The sequence below is a fragment of the Seriola dumerili genome, unplaced genomic scaffold, assembly GCF_002260705.1.
Source record: "Seriola dumerili isolate Sdu_G_001 unplaced genomic scaffold, Sdu_1.0 BDQW01001040.1, whole genome shotgun sequence".
NCBI lineage: Eukaryota > Metazoa > Chordata > Actinopteri > Carangiformes > Carangidae > Seriola > Seriola dumerili.
Genome location: NW_019175295.1, coordinates 172,175 through 195,548, shown reverse-complemented (window position 1 = coordinate 195,548; position 23,374 = coordinate 172,175). Strand labels below are relative to the sequence as shown.

The 23,374-nt window shown below is 43.2% G+C and overlaps 1 protein-coding gene across 1 annotated transcript in view; it reads right to left on the bottom strand.

The window, feature by feature from the left end:
- The window catches only part of LOC111237617 (palmdelphin-like), a 61,333-nt gene extending 40,687 nt beyond the window's left edge, over window positions 1-20,646 (bottom strand). Inside the window, exons 1-3 of the mRNA XM_022766773.1 lie at window positions 20,532-20,646; window positions 5,461-5,510; window positions 117-197 (exon numbers count right to left, since the gene is read on the bottom strand). Of these exons, the coding sequence (XP_022622494.1) occupies window positions 117-197; window positions 5,461-5,505 (126 nt within the window). The 5' untranslated portion in view covers window positions 5,506-5,510; window positions 20,532-20,646. The remainder of the gene's footprint in view (window positions 1-116; window positions 198-5,460; window positions 5,511-20,531) is intronic.
- Window positions 20,647-23,374: the final 2,728 nt, after the last annotated feature.

Below are 23,374 nucleotides of genomic sequence, written 5' to 3'. Positions count from 1 at the left end.
TCACAGTCTCTGCTCTGTTCTTTATCACATGGAGTAAGATGTTAGAAAGACATGTTGACACATCCGGAGAATCACATTTCTCCTGGATGTTACTTTCTTTATTACTGTAAAATTACCTTTATGTACTGCAGCTTTAATTTCTCCTCTTCGATCTGTCTCCTCTTCTTGGCGATGTCCTCTTGGATTCTTCTTTTGTCCTGTGGGGGGGGGGGGGGGGGGGAAAAAACATTATTTGCTAGCGNGGGGGGGGGCAAAAACACGTTAGCATCGTGTGTACATTTTACAGCTCGGAAACTATTCCACCTGTTCCTCTTCTCCTGCTGACGCTTCAACCTTCAGCTGACAGCTGGACACCAGCAGCCACAAATAGCTAAAAAGCAATACAGCCTTCATGGCCTGACCCAATGTACCTCTGTGTGTGTGTGTAGAATGAAGTCAGGTTGTTGTGGACATGTTCGTCCTGCCTGATAAACACACCAACACTCTAATGTCTTAAATCATTCCCTCAGCATCACCCACAGGCCCTGTGTTCCTGGGTGTCACACTGTGTGTGTGTGTGTGTGTGTGTGTGTGTGTGTGTGTGTGTGTGTGTGTGTGTGTCTCGGGGGGGGGCTAAAACGAGCTCCTGGATCCTGGATCAGAGGCTCTAAGCCCCGGTGAAAGGGGATCTCCTCATGACGTCTGCTGGTATTTATATCCCCGTCTCTGTCTGCGCTCCGCTCAGTGATGTCATTCTGCTGAAATGTCTGGACCATGAAAACCATTTCACACAGACAACTGGCTCCACGATAACGACCGTTACCCATCAGGTCTCATTTGTCTTTGTCCCCCGTCACTAACTTGTATTAAATATTCAGTGCGATGATCCATTTTGACAATCTTCAATCAAAAGTTTCAATCAATCACAGAGTTTTCTCTTATTTTCCAGCCCCACTGAAATCTAAGACATCAATGTGTTTTTCCTGAGTCAAAGAAATAGATTTTCACGAATCATGATAAATTCTCCTTTAACCTCCTAAGACCCGAACTCTTGCATGGCATGCATTTTTAATTTCTCTTTGCTATTTAGGCTGATTGGGACCTGATGAGTGTAACAACAAAGAATTATGTTTTTACATGATGTAGTTTCTGAGAAAAATGATGTCCACATATGAGGACATTCGTCTTCAATTTAGATAGAAACCAATAAAGTCACAGTTGAGTAATTATGTAAAACTATTTATTTGGTGCCAGAACACAGCAGCATTTTCCTGAGTGCAAAAACAAAATGAGACGGAACAATTGTGCCCCTTTGAGCAATATGGCTCATTTGAAGTACTGTAAAACAGTTGCAGAAAGACGTATGTCTGTAACAAAGATTTTCAAACTATTTTTTTTCCCCATTGGAACATGTTTACACCTATGTGTGAAAGGCTCTGTAACAGTTGCGACCTGCCTGTAAGCAGAGGAAAACCTTGCATGTACCACACTACACTCGAGTTTTCCCTGAGCAGCCTTTTGCTCTGCAGCGCGCTGCATTCTTCAAGTTTACTGCCTCTGGCAGATGTGCATTAGCCCTCCTGCGGATTGAGACATGGGGGACTGCCTTCACTGGACGCTTTTTCCCTTGGACTAAAATGTCTGGGTCATCTTCCGGCTCTGAAAAGTCAGAATTGTTGTTGTCATTGTCACGCTGAGTCAAGAAGGTCATGGCCACTTCCATTCGAAATTCAAGGAACTGCATGATGTTTTTCTTTGGTGTGACACATACAGTGAGGTCCTTGCGGTACAGTAGCCAGCCGTTGGCTAAAGCCAGATCTGTAAAGTGCATTAGCATCCTCAATGTCCATTTCTTTGTATGGCCATTCATTCGATAGTAACTCATCAACAAGGTCAACTCCACCCATCTTGGAGTTGTATTCATGGACAATACTTGGTCGCGGGATGGTCACATATCGTTTCTGTTTTTTGTCCCATCTCTGGCAGGTGTTTTCTGGCTCTCTAGCATGAACAGCAGACATCATCAATACCGGTTTATTGTCATACCACTTTACCACGCAAATCTTTCCATCCTCAGTGGTAACTTGTGCTGAGGTACCTCTTCCGTCCTTTTTCATTTTTTTGTCAGTTGGTAGCTTCTGCACTGCTGCAGCGACCCGATGCCTCATAACTGTACCAGTCATATACATCTGCTTCTTAACTAACAAGACTAAGTCCCTTTGTCCACATATGTGGACATCATGTTTAGCGGCATGGTAAATCATTACAGTTCCTAACTTTTGTAAAATTTTACTTCCATAACAAAGATTGAATACTTTTATACATATTTGAACAAGAATCAACCATGAAATTTGATTGAATTTTTTACCAGGGCAGGATTGGGATCGGGAGTGGCCATTTGAACATCTGGGTGTGTTGTCTGCTATCTAGAATCTAATCTGTAATGTGTTACACTCTTCTCTCACCACTAAGTGGCAGAATAATGTCCTCTAATGTGGTCACCAGGCCCTTGTTGAGAAAAAGTTAGTATTGTGGTCTAGAGAACCCAAAATGTGACGTCCACATATGTGGACGCCAGGTCCTAGGAGGTTAACAGTGTGGCAGTCACAAAGAAGTTCAAAACAATTTGGCTGCATATTCAATTATATCACTATATTTATAATATATTTCCCACCATATATGATATTTTCCATAATATGGATAATATCGTCTGTCCTGCAGCTGCATGTGAGCCTCATTTCTCTGCTTCTCGTACTCTACAGTGAACATTAAATAAACTTTTAACTTTAAACCACTGTTTAGTGGCAGCATCACTTATAACTGAAACATAAAATACAATAATATAATTATATATTATAAAAAAACACCTGAAACTTAATTAAATTAATATAATTATTAAAACAAAACAAAAAAAAGAAAGACAACAATACTGATATTTGGGCTGGACTGTATCCAGATACTGATTTTGGACATGGCCCAGACCCAGTGGACAGAAACACCATGTCAGTGGTAAATGCTCAGACTGGGGGGCTATCATTAAAAAAACCCCATCAGCCTTAATTGTATTAACTCCTGTTTTAAGACTTGAAGCCGCTGTGTGATGATACATCCTGTAGATTCTACATGTTTTGTGGATCATTAGATTCAGTCAGAAATATTTGGTATCTATGGAAAACTTTAAACCTCGTCAATACTTCTAATTATAATCATAATTATAATGTGGTGGTTTAATCAAAGGCCGGCCGTAGAACAGTAGAGCTATAGAGGAGTTTGTAAAGATGAAGCGGAGGCTGCGTCCGCCAGAGTGCGAAGGTGACGAGGGTTTGGTTTACCCACAAACAAATCAGATTTTGTATTTATTACAGTAAACTACGGCAGCCCATGAGTCCAAAGTTCACCGTGTGTTTTCACCTGTGTCCCACAGACAGACGATGTGCTGCCTCCTGCTCTCTACCAGAGGGTCCGACCTGCACAGCTACAGACACAGCTCTTCAGGTTTCCCTCTGCAGCTGTCATCCTGCTACATCACTCCCACTCCTTTTATTTTCAGACTCTGCTCGGTAACGATGTGCTGCATCATGACATCCTCCCTCCTCAGACTGAATATCACAGCTCTGAATCACTGCTGCAGTTAGTTCAACTGCACGGAGCAACATGATTTACCTGAGACTGACCTGATCACGGTGCTCTGAGTTTTAAAATGTGTCATAATTGTGACTCATCATTGAATAGAACTGGAATAGAAAATGGACCTAGCACCTGAGAGCCACCCAGACCAGGATCCAACAGCAACCCGGTCTCTGTTACAGGATCTATTAAACCTGTCTTTAAATAATACTGACAACAATAATCCAGAGTCCTTCTTCTGGGTACAAATACATTTAAAGTTGAACTGAATGAATCTGAGGCTCCAGCAGTCTGAGTTAATAGAGTCAGTAATTCAAAGTGCTGAAGGCTCATCTGACCTTCAGCTGATCTCAGAGTTTTACAAACAACAAAGAGGATTTTGTCTCCTGTCTCTGACACTGGAGTCAAACCAGGAGATCTCTTCATCTACACGTTCACTGTTCCTGTGGCAGGAGAGTTGAAGTAAAGCTCTCCTAACATTGATGACACCCTGAAGACTCTTCTGTGTTCCTCTCAAGGACCCCCTTTAAAAGTCTTTTCCTTAAAAAAATGCCTTCATGGTCTTCACATGACTTGGATGTAACTCTACCGTTTTGCCTCATTTAGTATTTGTATTCTATGAATATGCAAATCAGCTCCGCCTCCACCCACGCCCACCCTCGGCTCTGACTCCGCTCATCAAACACACAAAGCTCTGCTTGTTTTCTCTGACGCTGCACAATAAGTGGTGATACAGGAGTAATTTAGGCGTACATGTTCAAACTGGAAACAGACTGAAGAAGAAGAAGAAGAAGAAGAAGAAGAAGAAGAAGAAGAAGAAGAAGAAGAAGAAGAAGAAGAAGAAGAAGAAGAAGAAGAAGAAGAAGAAGAAGAAGAAGAAGAAGAAGAAGAAGAAGAAGAAGAAGAAGAAGAAGAAGAAGAAGAAGAAGAAGAAGCCCATCACAAACGTCCCCTAAACGACTCACATGCAGACGATGAGTAGACCCTAGCTACAGCACACATCATCAGGGGCCAGACCAGCAGTCCAGTGTGTAGAGTCTTTATGGAGATTTAAGGGGGTTCATAAATCTCATTTCAAAATGTGCCAATGGGTTAATATGAGGGGCCATCGGGGGCCACTTTCCTGGTTCACCTCTGGATGTATCAGGGTGGTTGCAACATTAGAAACGTGACAGTAACAGACAACATGAGCTAACAGCTAATAACGTGTTGCTAATGTCCGACAAGCCCTGGTCCTGATCACCTGCTCTGACTGAGCTAGCTGAGCTAGCTTAGCTTGTAAAATCAATACAGATAATTATCTCCCTGGCTCCTCCTCTGATACACCTAGGGAGCGATGAGGGTATCAGAGGTAAGTCCCTAAGCCTGTGGACTGTCAGATAAGAACCAGCTGCACAAAACACCTTAAGTTTCATCCTTAAAGTTTCCTTAAAATGTTCCCTTAAGTGTTTAAGGTTTTCTCCTGATCTTAGTCTCAGACCTTCAGGACTTAAAGACCTTAGTGACTAAAGGTCACTGTGGGGAAGTTCCCGCCCAAACAACAGGAGGATGAGGTCACAGCTTCTTTAATGTTACCAGCAACCGACCATTCACAAGTGCTAATGGCAGCAAATCAACAGTCTCCATGGAAACAGTAAAATTTTACTGCTGTAAAATCTCTTTCACTGCTGCAGATGTCTTAACTTTTTTCCTTAACTAAGGAAACATTTTCAGAGATTCTGTGCAACACCCTCAAGAGAAATTAAACCTTAAGTGAAATACTTACGTAGAAAACTGAAGGTGTTTTGTGCAACCGGCCCCTGAGCCTCTAACGTCAGTGTCGATCTGAGACACAGGAACAGAGCTGGTTCTTACCGTGATGGCCTGGAGCCTCTCCTTCAGCAGGTCAGCCTCCTCCATGTCGCCTACAGGACAGAGAACATGACAGTGAGTGAACTGGAGGAGGAAGTGAGAGGTCAAGGGTCAAACTGTGAAAATACACAGAGAAAAACAATCATGTGTAAGAGGAAGAGGAGCTTTAACTCTTTACAAACTGCTGTCAACAGATGATTAATGCAGCAGTAAGTGTTGGTATTATTATATAATATATTTGTAGTACAGTGTGTTAGTGGAGAAATGTTTTGTATTCCTCACATGTTCTTGTGTTCATACTGTAACTATTGCACATTGTACATATCTGTACTATTTCTATATTTCTATGATATTTTTTCTGATTTTTACAGTAAATATTTACTGGAATGATTTTGTGTCTAAGCTGCCTGACCTGCAGCACTTGTTTATTTTATATTTCTTCTTCTTACTATGTTTATTGTTATGAACCAAAACACCAAAGCAAATTCCTCAGATGTGAAAACCTGATTCTGATTCTTACAGAAGTGTAATGTGTTCACTTGACAAAAAATGAATTAATGAGATAATTATCTCAAAATTCTCAGATAATTATCTTGTTAATTAAGAAATTTTGAAAATTTATTTATGATTTTTTTTTAAAGAAAATCTTTCTTTAAAAATCCATTTTTTTCTGAATTAATATTTTTCTAAATTGTTAATTCAGAAAAACAGAGCAGCATTTTATAGACTCCACAGATCATTACACTATCATCAGTGACTGTATGTGAACAGCACTACAACAACCTCAGCTTACGTTCGATCCCAAACATATCACACATCCATTATTTCAGCCGTACAGCAGGAAGTGATCTGTAGGGACTACTTTCAGTGGCGGATGAATCCATTTTTGTTTGGTTTATTCCATTGCTGTTAGTTTTAAAAACATATAGAATATTGGCATCGTTACACTTTAAACGTGTCATGAATCTGATTCTGTGCTGTAACTGTTCACACAGTCACACTCATCTATAATGTGACCGGAGTTGGTCTCATCACGCACGTGTTCGTCGTGCCAACAGTCATGTACTGAGGTCAATTATAAACCACAGTATCTGAGGACATCGTGTGTGACAGAGAAGTAACATGTGGGTGTCACGTGTCAGAGGGATGAGCGATCAGGCCAGAGGAAGGACGCAGTGACAGTCAGGAATGTAACATGTCTGTGTCGGACCCGTTATAATCAAACACTGTAAATCACTCCAGCACCTTTCACAGAGCTGTGGAGGAGGGAGGACCGGGGTCAGGGAGAACTCCAGACACAGTCTGACATCAGGAGAGGAAGGAAGGAAACTGGGAAGGAGGGAAGAGAGGGAGGAAAGGAAGGAAGGAAGTCAAAGTTTTACTGTGGGATGACTTCTTTCTTTCAGCTACAGCTGTTGGTGTAGCAGAGGGTGGAGGATGGCTGTGTGGACTGATGTGAGCTGAACCACCTGCAGCTCAACATCACTGGTGGTGGACTGCACTGATCCACACCTGGACCTCTACAGGAAGGACCGGAGTCTGCTTCTTCCTGCAGAGGCTCTGCTCCTTCAACATCTGTGGCAACATCTGGAGCAGAGGTCTGAGGTGTATTTTCTCTCACTGACCATCTGTAGAGGACTCTGCTTCCTGTCTACACCGGCTCACACATGCTCAGTGAGATTGTTTCTGACACAGAGCGCAGCAGAGAGGACGGAGCCTCAGTCCTGAGGGTGGAGCTGGACGCTCTGCATGCAGCAGTGAGGAGGATGTTGTCAAAACCATCATGGCCGTCTCCCTCCATCCACAGTGTAGTGGTTAACCAGAGGAGACTCAGACTGACGCTGCAGGAGGAGAAACAGCTTCTCCTCTCTGCTGCAGTCACTTTAATCACTGCTGCTCCTCTCCATCAGGACTCTGCTGTCAGCTGCTCCTCATCACACTTCATCTACTGTTGATCTACTTTCCATTTTGCACTTTAGTCTTCACTGACTCAACCTCATACGTTTCTCTTTGCACATCTGTATTCACTTACTCTCTTTTTATTCTGTCTTTCCAAAGTGAGTGTTGAGCAGCTGTAACGGAGTAACAGATCAATAAAGTTTTTCTGATTCTGAAAAGGAAACAAAGGAACAAAGGAAGGATTCAAGACTGAAGTCGTTTGGAAAAGAAGAAAAGAATCTAACTAATAAATTGTTAAACAGGTTGAGAGAATGAAACACTCATATTTCTATTATTTAATGTGACCATGAAGATGTTAGGATTTCATTTTAAAATCAGTGGATTTCATAGATGATGTCACATTTTTGCAGAACCACCAACACCATCATCCCACATCCCAAACCTGCTGTAGTCACCTCAGATATTAAAGGATCGACTACACGAACAGGACAGAGTAGATGGAACAGATTAATTATGAGCTTTCACTTTAATTATGTGACACTGCAGCATCTTATTATTTTACCAGTGACTCGTCCTCCTGACCAGCAGCTGGAATAAAACACCGATCCAGCTGTTCCACAGAGCAGCAGCCACATCTCTGCTTTTATTTCGTGGGTGTTGATATGATATTGATTTCATGTCTCCGTCATCAGCAGAGCTTTGTTGAACACAGGAGCGCTGACATAAACAAGCCGAACCTTGGACCTCGAACACATCGTCTGTGTTGAGGTGAACTGTGTTTTCTAATGACATCACATGTAAATATAAATCAAACTCATTAAACACCTGAGCCTCCGACACACAGGTCAGCTCAGGCACGACCGGCCAGGTGAGAGGACACACCTCCAGGGGGGTGGTCTGCCCCTCTCTGACCATAGACCTGGTCCACATCAGAGACCTGGTCCACAGATTCACACATTCAGTAGGAGAGGAAACCTGATCCTCAGTGATAAATCAGCAGGGACATGTTTATTTATGTAGCGCTGGTGTTCACACTGCTGGTAGCTGCTGAGTCTCATCCAGTCCATGAACACCCCCCCACACACACACCCACCCAAAGGAGACACGTCCACAACAACTCAAGGTGGTGGAGTTCACACTGACTCCATCAAACCAGCTACGTGTGGCATCTTCAACAGCTCCTCGTCAACATCATTATGAAACACACACACAGGTGAAGTAAAGGAAACTGAAGATTAGTGGAGTTGATGACAGCTGTCACTGAACTTTACTGTCTGAACAATAAAAGGTTAAAGGCCAATAAGAACTTTATCCAACCACCTGATCAACAAGCAACAAACAGGAAACAGATGTTTTCATGTTTCCTCCGCTGACGCCCAGTCTCTTTCACACAACAACAACAACAACAACAACAACAACAACAACAACAACAACAACAACAACAGGGCGCTGGTTGAGCTGATAACGAACTGTCTGTAACTGATTACCTTACTCTCTGTTGTAACTGAGCAACTGGCTGAAACAAACAGGAACAATCATTTCACATCCTGTTCTGAATTTATTCTTCTTAAAAAAGAACCAGTAATCGTCTGAGCTGGATCAATAAGGATATGGATAAGATAAGATAAAATCAGCTGGTTACTGTCTGACTGTGGGAGGATGACTTCACTCTAAGTCTTGCTGACCCCGTGTTATTTTGTGATTATTATGCGTTATATGAGACGTGAAGGATTCCTTCATGTAATGGAGCTTCTTAATATCTTTGGTCCTTGTAGCTGATAAAAACTCCAGAGTGTCACCTAGATTTTCTGGAGGAAAATGAATCATTTAGAGTTATTGACTAATAGATAAAATAGTCGATAGACTGATGGGTAGATACAGAGTTGTAGTGTAGATAACTTGTTCAGATAAATCTATTAATTCAGTTTATTAACTGATTATATGCTGTTTAATGGAAAAGTAAATAACCAGTACACTGTGCACATGTGGGGGGGGTGGGGGTGGGGGGGTAGAGCGGGTTGTCGGGTGGCCCACTAATATGAAAGTCGGTTCGATTCCCAGGTCTCATGTCCATATGTCAAACAAAGAGTCGAAGCCCAAATTGAATTGTGTGTGTGGATGTGTGTGTGTGGATGTGTGTGGATGTGTGTGGATGTGTGTGTGTGGATGTGTGTGTGTGGATGTGTGTGAGGGTGTGTGTGTGACTTGTAGTGTAACATGCTTTTAGTGATCAATAAGACTAGAAGAGCTCTGTATAAGAGCAGTCCATTAACCACATGTAGAGAGGACGTCCTTGATGGTCCACACTGTTAGAGATCACATGATCATCTCTGTTCCACATACTCTGAATTATTCTGAGTGGGCGCTTGTATTTTTACTGTCAGTGCTCAGCACTCTAACACACACACACACACACACACACACACACACACACACACACACACACACACACACACACACACACACACACACACACACACACAGAGAACACAGGCTCAGCATCCACACAGAAACGTCTGAACTTCATTTCCTCCCACAGAATCATTTCTCCTCAGCTTCAGCTCTGCTTTAACACACATCCACTAAAAGAATCAGGCTGTTTAGTCAGCAGTTATATTCACATTCAGAGAGTGAGATTCATCACTGTCACACTCTGAACCATCCACTCTCACCTGTAACAAACACACTCTCTGTGTCAGCTTCTGTGACTGACAGGTACGTGTCATAACTCACACCTGCAGACATCTGACCAAACAACCAGCACCTGTCTGAACCCGTTACCTGCACCTGCCATCTTTCTGCACAGAAACAAATATGCCACAACCACTGTACAGATGTAGCACCTGAAGACGGGTTCATGTTTTCACATTGAAAAGTTATTTTCCTATAAAAATGGGTCACAGTCACAGAGCTGTGACTCTTTTACTCTGACACAGGGAATTGGTTTTAGTTTCCTGTTTCCTACCAAGAGCAATGCCCATGATCCTTTGCTCTCATTAACCAGGGACTCTTTGTACCTGGTTAGCTGATCTGCCTCATGTCGTTCACATCAGCTGTGAGCTAAGTGGAATACAGGACAGTGTTTGTAGGAGTGTGCCGTTGTGTGAAGTTAAACTCTCTATAATCTGTGTTTCCTCTTGTCTCCACAGGCGCATCAAGTTTTCATAAAGTTTTCACATATGAGCAAAATTCTTCCCTCCAGTTGAAACATGCTGAACTCGCTCCGTATGTGTTTGTATGGATTCATCCAGGTAAACATTTTGTGATGCACCATCTCTAACATCTGCTCTGGTTCTGTCTGAACACTGGCAGATGAAATTCTCCCGTCAGTCAGAAATAAATAACCAGAGTTTGTTGTTCAGTTTGGAGGAATATTGGCATGAGACCTATGGCCAGGAATTCTTACTAAGCTTTATTCTGCAGCAGTTCATCTTGTTCTTATGGGTTTCTTCATCTGCACAGAGGCTTCAGCCTTCAGACTCACAGCAAACAAGTACAGCACAGAGCAGTTACTTACAGGACACATGCTACTGCTTACAGCAACATGTGTCCAAGTGTTAAAGTCCCAGCTCAGAGAAGCATCTGAAGACCGACTGTGTCACAGCAAAACTCCAGTCTGTCTCATTTCAAATGCTCCTTCTTTTCCTGGACCATGAAAGCTCCAACAGGTGGATCCTTCATGGTCCAACATATCCCATAATTCATTGCGCTCCGGTAATGAAAATAACATGTTAGTAACAGAGACCTGAGGATTACACTGTTATAGGGGCTATTTGTAAGTTTTGCTATTGCTACATAGCTAACATTAGCATTAACAGCTGTCTCCAGAGCTGCAAACAGACCCTCTTGTTTTGCTTCTATTTCTATTAATTCTTTTCATCTACTGAAGTTAGCATGCTAACCAGCATAAATGCCCAGTCGGCCCATTTGGACACTTTCCAATCCGAGTCACTGTAGCGTCCTGTCTGCGTAGCGCTGCTCAGAGGACGTGTTATAACCTCCTGTAAACCCAACAATGTCTGACGCTTTTGGCAAGAGAGGTAAGTAAACAGCTGTTAATGCTAACGCTAGCTATGTAGCAATAGCAAAACTTACAAACAGCTCCTTTAAATGTCAGTATTGTGTTTCAGCTCAGTTCAACAGCTAATGGTACAACTGTTAAAACCAAGAGACTTTTTGTGAAAGTGTGTTGTCTAGGTTGCTAAGCAACAGGAGCCCCGCTTTGCAACGCAACTGCAAGGGCGGGAACAGCTGGTGACACAAAGTGAAAATCCTCCGTAGACCAGACCGTCTCTTTTCAGTTCATTCTTCACAGTCTACGAGGCTACGGAGGATGTGGCCCCCGAACTGGGACACAGCTACGGTCCTGAGCTTTAAGGAAAAGCTCGGTGTCATCGGATCCTTTCATCACCAACTTCTCACCTGAACAGATTAGGGACATTTATCAAGACTTCAGCAGGATGTTGCTCAGGCCACTGAGCTCCACCGTCATCCTGGAAAGATTAAAAACTGATAAATGCATTACATTACACTGGCCCACATGTTGCTCCACTGTAATGAACATGATGGATGATGTAATATTGTTTATGTGTGAGCGTTTTGAGCTGCAGAGAGAGATAATTAAAGCCGAGCACATGTGCTGCTCTTTAATCATCTCATGGGGAAACTCCAAGATTAAATAAAGGTTGACTGGAGTGAGAGGGAAGAAGGAGGAGAGGCTGCTGACAGTCATACTGCTGCTCAGCTTGTCCACCTGTTGACACTATGGAGGCCTGATCCAGCACAGCTGAAAATAGAGACGCTGCTGGAGCAGCCTGACATCGTGTGCATGGGGGGGGGGCACATTGTTCCTGAAGAGAGCTGATGGTGGGAAGAAAACCCTCAGCACCTGTCAATCATGTGGAAAACACATGAGGTCACACTTTGAATACCAGGAAGTGGAGCCAGGTACATCTGGATTTAGAAAGAAAGAAAGAATCCAGATGTGTTGGAGGTGTGGTCTCGGCCAAAGCCGAGAGAGCGGGTCCAAACAGAGAGAGTCTGGACAGGCAGGAACACCAGGGACAGAGCAGCTGATAATAAATGCACTTGGCACGTGCTGATGAAGGACAAAGCCAAGTGCCATAGTAGTTAAAAGAAATAACAGTGCTCTAATTAGACAGGAGTACAGTCACTGGCACAAGCTGCACATCCTGCTTGGGCAGTTTCCAAAACTTCTTGGCTTGCTAACTTTCACTTCTCACCCCTCCCCCCCTGAAAACGTCCTCTCATTACTTTCACAACAGAGCAGATATCTGAGGTGGGGAGTCTGAGAGAAGTCAGTCAGACACATTTAGAGGAACAGCTGTGAGGGGACACTCATCACAACCACCAAATGTAGCTGAACAGAAGGTAGAGAAACTAGTCTATACAACAAGACCAGGTCTAAACCTAGTACATGTCTGACCCGCCTCTGGTCCAATCCTGAGTTTATAACCACGACATCATCTCACAAAATCACCAACACATAAATAACAACAAACACTGAGCTGTGATGTCAGCTGGATTTACTGTAACATGAAAGTTAGAAGAGGCAGACTGTCTTTCTTATTCAGTCCCTCACTCAGAGCTCAGTCTCCGTTTGGATCCACAATAGTTTAGTCTTTATCTACTTCAACTCCAGAACATCACAGACTTTTATTAGAGGCAGGTCCTTATGTCTAACTCCCTCTGTTTGAATGATAGAGTCGTTAGTACAAAACCTTGTTACAGATGACTTCTCTCTCTCTCTCCCTCCCTCCCTCTCTCTCTGCTCGGCGTGTCTTATCTTTAGTTCTTCCTCTGCCTCCTTTAGTAATAATGACACATGGAATCAAAGTAGTTAATTTGCTGTAATGGAGGCGAGGCTCAGGGTATTGGAAGTCCTCCTCCTCTTCCCTGCAGTTCCAGAGCAGCCAGGAAACCAGAGCAGCTCAGTAGACTGAGTCAATATAGTCAATCATACAGTCATACAGTCAGTTAGTCAGTTATAGAGTCAGTCAGTCAGTCAGTCAGTCAGTCAGTCAGTCAGTCAGTCAGTCAGTCAGTCAGTCAGTCAGTCAGTCAGTCAGTCAGTCAGTCAGTCAGTCAGTCAGTCAGTCAGTCAGTCAGTCAGTCAGTCAGTCAGTCAGTCAGTCAGTCAGTCAGTCAGTCAGTCAGTCAGTCAGTCAGTCAGTCAGTCAGTCAGTCAGTCAGTCAGTCAGTCAGTCAGTCAGTCAGTCAGTCAGTCAGTCAGTCAGTCAGTCAGTCAGTCAGTCATACAGTCAGTTATAGAGTCAGTCAGTTATAGAGTCAGTCAGTCAGTCATACAGTCATACAGTCAGTTATAGTCAGTCAGTCAGTTATAGAGTCAGTCAGTCAGTCAAACAGTCAGTCAGTCAGTTATAGAGACAGTCAGTCAGTCATACAGTCAGTCAGTTATACAGTCAGTCAGTCAGTCATACAGTCAGTCAGTTATACAGTCAGTCAGTAAGTCATACAGTCGGTCATACAGTCAGTCAGTCAGTTATACAGTCAGTCAGTCATACAGTCAGTCAGTTATAGAGTCAGTCAGTCAGTCAGTTATACAGTCAGTCAGTCAGTCAGTCATACAGTCAGTTATAGAGTCAGTCAGTTATAGAGTCAGTCAGTCAGTCATACAGTCATACAGTCAGTTATAGTCAGTCAGTCAGTTATAGAGTCAGTCAGTCAGTCAAACAGTCAGTCAGTCAGTTATAGAGACAGTCAGTCAGTCATACAGTCAGTCAGTTATACAGTCAGTCAGTCAGTCATACAGTCAGTCAGTTATACAGTCAGTCAGTAAGTCATACAGTTGGTCATACAGTCAGTCAGTTATACAGTCAGTCAGTCATACAGTCAGTCAGTCAGACAGTCAGTTATAGAGTCAGTCAGTCATACAGTCAGTCAGTCAGACAGTCAGTTATAGAGTCAGTCAGTCATACAGTCAGTCAGTCAGACAGTCAGTTATAGAGTCAGTCAGTCATACAGTCAGTCAGTCAGACAGTCAGTTATAGAGTCAGTCAGTCATACAGTCAGTCAGTCAGACAGTCAGTTATAGAGTCAGTCAGTCATACAGTCAGTCAGTCAGACAGTCAGTTATAGAGTCAGTCAGTCATACAGTCAGTCAGTCAGACAGTCAGTTATAGAGTCAGTCAGTCATACAGTCAGTCAGTCAGACAGTCAGTTATAGAGTCAGTCAGTCATACAGTCAGTCAGTCAGACAGTCAGTTATAGAGTCAGTCAGTCATACAGTCAGTCAGTCAGACAGTCAGTTATAGAGTCAGTCAGTCATACAGTCAGTCAGTCAGACAGTCAGTTATAGAGTCAGTCAGTCATACAGTCAGTCAGTCAGACAGTCAGTTATAGAGTCAGTCAGTCATACAGTCAGTCAGTCAGACAGTCAGTTATAGAGTCAGTCAGTCATACAGTCAGTCAGTCAGACAGTCAGTTATAGAGTCAGTCAGTCATACAGTCAGTCAGTCAGACAGTCAGTTATAGAGTCAGTCAGTCATACAGTCAGTCAGTCAGACAGTCAGTTATAGAGTCAGTCAGTCATACAGTCAGTCAGTCAGACAGTCAGTTATAGAGTCAGTCAGTCATACAGTCAGTCAGTCAGTCATACAGACAGTCAGTCAGTCAGTCAGTCAGTCAGTCTCTCTGTTCACAGTGAAGGTGATTAACAAGTCACAAAAACTACTTTGCAAATGTGACAGAGCAGTTCTCAGGAAGGTTGAACACAGATCCCTCACACTCACTACAGCTGATCATATACAGGAAGTGTTTCACTGCCTGTTACACAGACACTGAACACAAAGTGACTGATTTAGGAAACACTTGTTACTTGTCTTGTTATTTTATAAGATTTGCTCTCTGGTATTTATAAAACCTATCTACTGCTGCCTGCTACCGTACATGTTGTATGTTCTCAATTCAATCAAATGTCATCTGACAAAGTCTAAATACATTGTCGATGAAGGTATTTGCACATCTGGTGCGTTGGAAAACGACACTGTAATCTTGTAAAGAACATCCCACACACTGCTCTTGTTCAGCCCAATTTATGGATCATCCAAAGGTTTCAGTCTCTCGACCCTCATCAGAGGTAAAAATACAGAAACCAGAGACCGAAACCTTGGGACAATCAATAAATTGTGATGCTGAGCAAGAGCAGTGTGCAGGAGATTCTTCTTTTCAAGATTAAAGTCTAACTAAATAAATAAAAGGTGAAAGTGTGTGTCTGTTCTGAATCATCTGTCGTCACGACCTCCTGCCTCCTCTCTCTACAGGAACCTTCACTCGTCCATGTGGTTTACAGTCTGGACTCAGAGTGGCATTAAAGTCAGTCTCTCCTCGAAGACATTCATGGTGTCGCACTAAGATCAAGAAGAGTTTGAGAGAGAAGTTCAAACTCTGCTCACGCTCACGCCTCCAGCTAATCTCTGCATAAAGTGGAGATAATATACATTGTGTTCACCTTTAGATATTTAGCTCTACTGTTTCTACCACTCCAGAAAACCTGAATACACTCATTACTGCCCCCTGTGACGAGAGCTGGGAAAACAGCCGCTGCAGCTGTGACTGGCTCTGAACCCGGGACAGGACGTGAGATTGATGCTTCAGTGTTTTCTGAAGTATGTGGCGTGAGGTCGACAGATGGATTACTGTGTCACTCTGACGGATGCTTCACTGCACCACACTGTGAATGTCTCAGGACCATGAGAGTCTCATGTCATGTGGAAGAGCCGCTCCCTTGTTTCTGTGTCTGTCATCAACAGTGGACTCTGGTTGGTTCAGGTTCAGATTGTCCACTTACTAACAACTAGCTGCACCATAAACAAAAAAATCATATTGTGATTATTTTGGCAGATGTTGTGTTTTCAGTAAATTAATTTTAGCTTTTATTTCATTTTCACTGAACAAAATATAAAAAGGTGATGATGTGATTGTTGTTGGATCATGTTCCTCTGCGTCTGGAGAACATGATTGGTAGGTCAGAGCGTCTCTGTAGCTCCACAACACTGATGGTGCTAACAATGCTAATGCTAACAATGAACAACAATGAGACACATTTTACCTTCATCACATAAACTGCAGCCGCTGTGACGTGATATTTCACTTGACCACAGTGAGATTTCGATTGTGTTTAGATTAATTGTTCTGTTCCATTAGTAACATAAAGACATGCAAGAAACCGTCTTGGACCCTGTTAAGCCCGACATCCTTATGCTCATTCATTATGACACTGTTCAGTGAAACTCAACTGTTCAGAGTCTGTGTCCATCAATATTACTACTGGGGGTCTGCACTTTAATAAACAGCTCTGAACACAACTGTTGTTTTGTAACTCACAGCAGAGCTCCTGCCTGTAGAGTTTAGGTAAGATCCATGATCCATGATCCAGACTCTGGTCCCAGTGACACGTCGTGACCCTAATACCCCCCCCACCCCGCCCTCTGTCTGTCTGGTCATTGAGCCAAGTTCCTCCTGACGTCTAATCCCTGCTCCTCAGTCCTTAATCTGACCTCTGATGGATTAATAGCACACAAGCGAACAGCAGAGGCCTTCGCTGGTCTGCAGCAGTCTGTCACACAACAACTCATCACGCTGATACCGACCTTTGTCTAACTCTCATTTAGTTAATTGATCTCAGATGGATCAGATGCAGGTTGTTCTCTTACAACATCAACATTAACAGTAGGATCACCTCTAACCAGAGCCAAATGTCCACATCTGAATCCAGTCACGTCAGAGGCACTGATGAGTCGAATCCTTCAGTCACAACAGATCTTTTCAAACTTTGCATTTACTCAAGAACTGAAAGACATTTTTATAAACAAACATGTCCACTTTCTTTAAGACTTGTAAGAAAAATGTATATCCATCTCATGCTGTTTGGTTTTATTGGAAGCAGCAAAACAAGCTGTCAAAACAACACTGACATATTATTAGCTAATTAAGTTGATATATTAGTATTGTTTTGTCAACGTGTTAGCAAACAGTTGTCTGTTTACATTATGTTATGTTTATGTTGTTCACTCTTTTAGCTCTGTTCTGATCTTACACTCCTGAGAAAACCACCTGTGGGACACCTGGAGTCCACACACATAAAACTTCATCAGAATTATAAATTATATATTATATATATTATAAAGCCGTGCGTTCACATGGTTCCTCTTTATAAATCTCACTCATGTGAACGAGCCTCATTTCTATTCCCACAATTCTCCATAAATGGATGAAGACTCTCCCCTAATCAATCAGTTTGTATAGAAACAAGTGATCAGACACAGAGAAGAAAGACGAGACAGAAGAACAAACTGAGGTAAAAATATCATCAGTTTACTTCAGTACAATCACTCTGATGTAAAGTCCTGTTTCACTCTGAGCTTCATTTACTGGGACTAGAGTCTTAACGAGGCTCCAGAGGCTCCGACACTGAGATCAGTCAATATTAAAATATCAGACAGTTACACAAGGACTCACGATCAATAATAAGATATTAGACACAAACACAATTATCTCTGTTTATCAAATGTTAAATTATTATAAAACTTATGATGATGATAATGATCTGTGTAGAACTGTGTGTTCACATGTCACAGGAAGTGAGGTAACACTGTGTGTTTATGAAAACTAATTCATGAGCGGGAAATGGAGGACGCCTCATTCATGAATGAGACCCTGGACTGTGTGGACATCTCACCTGTTATTCACCTGGTTCATATCGGAGCAGATTCACAGCACTGCTCTCATCGCTGTCAAACAGCTGAACCAATCACAGTGACGCACGACACCAACAGCTCGACAAATAGACGAGGCTTCTCCAGGAAGTCTGACACATGTCGTACATGCTCACATCAATATTACATCATAAAGAGTACGATCTAGATCTTCTGCTGTTGTGACTTGACGCTTTATAAATAAAAACTGACTTGACATCAAACTGTCGAATGTGACAACAACATCTGCACCATGGTCCGTTTCAATAATAAAACAAAATGCCACATTCACTAAAATAAAGTCAGTGACACAGGATTGATGATCTCCCACTTCAGCCAGAGTCCTGAGTCACAACCGACCGGTCTGATGTGTGCAGGGCTGAATGGGGTCACTTCACAGCAGCCTGGTCCCATTAGCATGTGATGTAATCAAGGTAAACACAGTGGACAGCTGTGTGTAATGACACTGAGCTGGACTGTGTTTCTCCTCCAATCAGAGGCTGCAGATTTATCAACATGTGTCCTGCTGCCTTCAGACGCCTGCAGAGATTTAAAGAGCTGAAGGAGGATCCTTCACACTGGTTTATAGACCAGTTCAGTCTGGTTTACTGACTGTTAAAATGCTTTTTTACATTTGAAGTAGTAGTCTGTCATTGCTCTGGTTTAGCAGAAAACTGTCACAAGAAACCAGAACCAGAACCAGAACCAGACCTGGTTCTCACATGTCCATTCTCCACCACAATACCAACGACTTGTTTAGTGCCGCCTCGTCTGAATGAACCTCCATCTGTTGCTCCTCTGCCTCCACCTGTCCACCACATCCTCTGTGCTTGGCACCAAAACACCACAGATGGACAGAGGGAATCTGAAGGTCAGGAAACCACCAACTAAACAAGTTCCTTAAACCGCTGAACACTCGACTACGTCTCTGTCCGTTAGCGACTGCAGAGTCCAGAGCTGTACGGAAGCTGAGAGGGGCCACTCTCACAAATATCTTTTATCCTGTTATCTCAAGTTAACCCCAGATAACCAGATATTATCAGGAGGAGATGATGTTGACTGAACCTCACACACTGAGTGGCAGTAACTCTCCTCCTTAGCAACAGTCCTTAGTAACTCGTTAGCTGACGAGGACTGATCAGAAAATGATCTTGTGTGGAAAGACATTTCAAAGATTTCTGGCCTTGACTGAAATATTCTCTGATGCGTTGATCGATGTGTCGTCCTGACACTTTCACTTCACAGCTCTAGAAGTTTCTGCCTCTGATCTCTGATCAACAAAGTCGTTATAATGAGAAAACGAGCTTCTTTATCTCCAGATAACGGGATAATTATCTCCTTATCAAGATAACAAAAGACAATTTTCTCCTCATATCTCATTATCTTGAGATAATCCTGATAATATCTCCTTATCTCGAGATAACGAGCTTCGTCACCTTGAGATAACGGAATAAAAGAGTCTGTCTTTGTTCGGCCCCCGTACAGCTGGACTCAGGATGGGTTAGCGTTAAGACTGGGGCCAGCGGGGAGCAGTTAGCCAGCCTGACTCTGTTTCATACATTTCATGGATTCAACACACAAGACACAGAGTGAACTTTGAGAACTTTGGACAGCTAGCCGTTTCCCTGTTTCCAGTATTCATGCTAAGCTAGGCTAACTATATACTAGCTCCGGCTCAGACAGTCATGAGATTAATGTCCATCTGTACATCTCACTGTCATACAAGCTAATGTGTATTAAAATACATCCGCAGACCTTGTTAATGCTGGGCGTATTTTTACACAGACGACAGCAGTGATTTCTGATCCTGATGAAGGTGTGAAAACGAGCTCTGCGCTTCGTTAGCGTCTTTCCTCCACATGTGCTGAAACGTGGACGTGACTGGGCTGAGTGGGAAGGAGAGGGCGCGGGGTGACTGGTTCTCCGCAGGCAGCCCAGAACAACAGCATGTATGTGGGAGTGCATGTGTCACTGTGCGTACATACATTAAAACACCCACACACTGAACACACAGCTTTCCTGTCAGCCTGTCACTTCTCGTGTTTTACATGTCGTCTCTGAAGAGCGTGAACACATGACAAGAGGTAAAGTAACGACTCTATCTCCTCCTCAGCTGCTCTTTGTACGTCTGTGTCAGTAAAAGTAGTTGTTAGTTAGAGCCAGCCCCCCCGCTGGGACGCTGCACACAGCCGCCAGCTTAGAGGAATTAAAGGATTACAGAATCAAGAGACCCTCGAGGCTCATTTTAGCTCAGCGACGACCAGTTACCCCCGGATAACTAACCCATGCTAGAAAGTCCAGAGACTAGTTAACAGCACACTGGTAATCTCTTTACAGAGTAATCTGTCTGAACTGAGTCTACACACACACAGCTTCCAACAGATGCTCTACATGACTGTGTCAGACAGCGAACAGTAAGAGTGAAAGAGGTCTACTCACCGGCGTGTGTGTGTCCTCGAGCAGGTGAGAGCAGAGTGTGTGTGAAGGGTAGAGCTCACTCTCACAGTGTATCCAACATCACTGAGCCTGGGGTTGTGTCGGTAGATTGTGTAGCTCAGAGAGATCCAGGCTGACTGGGAAGACTCCCTCCCTCCCTCCCTCCCTCTGTCTTTATCTGCTCCCTGTCACAGAGCCCAACCATGTGCCTGAAATACCTCTGCCAAACAATTGCTCCACACACACACACACACACACACACACACACACACACACACACACACACACACACACACACACACACACACACACACACACACACACCATATTTCTCCTCTTGAATCCAGGTTATTCTGTCTCTTTGTTATTGTGTTTAAATCCCATGAGCAGATAAGAGCTACATTCACCTCATCAACTCAAGAAGACTTGTGAGGGATAAAAATACTGGGCACTGACAATAAAACACACAGTCCACGAGGCAGCAGCCAGACTTCTCACCAGGACCTAAGCACACAGCACATTCCTCCAGTTTTAACATCTCCTCATTGGCCTCCACTAAATTCAAGAATTGATTTGAAGATTTTATTGATGACTGAAGGCTCTGGACTTGCACCTGAGTACATTTCACATTTACTGACACAACCTGATGTCCTCAGCCGGAGCTGTGTTAGCCTGTTAGCCTCCGGGCTAACTCTTTTATTATATCATCCTCCTTTCTTATTGATTCATTTAATCATTTTAGACTGTTTTATCTCATTTTTTAATGAAACCTCACTGTCACATTTTCTTCCCCCTCAGACTGTTTTTAGATTTTATCATTCATTTTTATTGTTCGTCCTCAATTTTATCTTGTCTTTCACAACAGGTTGTAACTGTGCTTTGAAACGTGTTATATAAACAAAGCTTTTTGTTATTATCCAGTTAGATTATTTACGTCACTTTGTCTGATGTGAGGCGTCCATGTTTGTTTTTCAGTGTTCAGCTCCGTCAGTGGTGAATGAGTCGCTGAGCTAACGTGTCCTTTCTCTGGGACCGCCCTCGAGTGTTCAGCTCGTCTGTGCGGCAGGTTAAGACCCGTGTTTTGTGACGTTAGGAGGCGGTTGGGGTGGTAGGACTGTCACACAGGAGACCGCTGTTCGATTCCCGTGTTCTTTTATCCACCAACGTCTCATCTCAAAGAGGAAGAACTTATTTTAACCCAAACCACCATCTTTTCATAAACCTAACCATGCCATGACCATCTATTCTTGTAACCATAGCGACTACCGCTGTCGGTACAGTCCGCGTGTTTATTATTGTAACCATGACAACCAAGGTCGTTGGGGCGCTATTTCAGGAGACACTCCTGTGGGTCGTATCAGACCTGTATGGTTGCTCAGGTTGGAGGAGTGGTCTCTCTCTCTCTCTCTCTCTCTCTCTCTCCCTCTGTCTCTCTCTCTCTGTCTGTCTCTCCCTCCCTCTCTCTGTCTCTCTCTCCCTCTCTGTCTGTCTGTCTGTCTCTCTCTCTCTCTGTCTCTCTGTCTGTCTCTATCCCTCTCTCTCCCTCCCTGCCTCCCTCGCTCTCCCTCTCTCTCTCTGTCTCTCTCTCCCTCCCTCTCTCTCTCCCTCTCTGTCTGTCTGTCTGTCTGTCTCTCTCTCTCTCTCTCTCTGTCTGTCTGTCTGTCTCTCTCTCTCTCTCTCCCTCTCTCTCCCTCCCTCCCTCTCTCCCTCCCTCGCTCTGACACAAGTCAGTTAAAATCTTCTAAAACACCTCACACAGATATACTGTAGTTAAAACGGTGCCAGTTCTTTTGAATTAAAGCTGCTCATGAAAAACATGAGAAGTTTTCTTTTCCTGGTGTACAACCATGTTGTCCAGCCCACTGCAGGTTTGACTGATCCCACCTGCTCCGCCCACAAACTAGTGTCAGGATGTTCCTACCAGGTGAGTCGTCCTGTATTTGTTATTGTTGCACACCTTTCAGGTCGTGTACAGGACACACTATCAGTATTGAATGTTTCATACTGAGCTGCAGGCTGCTTATAGCTGCTGTTTCACTGAGATCACTGAGATAAGTGTGTTGATTCTACATGTGCGTTTATACAGTAAATAAACAAAAGTCCACCACCTCTGTATGTTGTATCATGACAGCAGAACACTAAACATTATGCAACTTCACTACACTTCAGGCAGCAGGAATCACAAGCTAACAAGCTAACAGGCTAACAAGCTAACAGGCTAGTAAGCACTGAGCCTTAGGTCTCTGACTCTGGAACATGAACTGAGTTAATGAGCACAAACAGCTACGGTAAGCCCTGAGGGGAAAACTTCAGTCAGTCACCACCTGTGCTGCGTTTAGCTAAACTCAGTCACACTGTAGTAAAGTGAGTGTTTAACACTGTTTATGGTTGTAATACTTTCACTGATATGTCTGACAGTTAGTTTGGTAACATATAAAAGGTGAGTAGCAGGGAGAAGGTGAAAGCTTGAGTGTGTCTGTGGATATTTCCTGGAGGCAGTACACACCAGTGTGAACTCTGTATCACACTCACTGAAACACCAGTAGAAAGGATTAGTTTGTTCATATTAGCGACCACACACTGAGCTTCTTTCCTCCACTTTTAATAAGCCCCCGAAACATTTCACAGATATTAAACTTTAATGGTTTAAAGGAGCTATATGTAAGTTTTTGCTAGTCAAGCTAAGCTAAAGGGTGGTAATGGGAGAACATGTCACCCAGTGCAACAGTGTGGATCACTGATGTGGTTTTAATAGTTTTTGGAAAGTACAGAGCTCACGGCACAAAGAGATAAGATATATGAAACACAATACTAACAGAAGAAGAATATAGTCTTTGGTCTTTAGC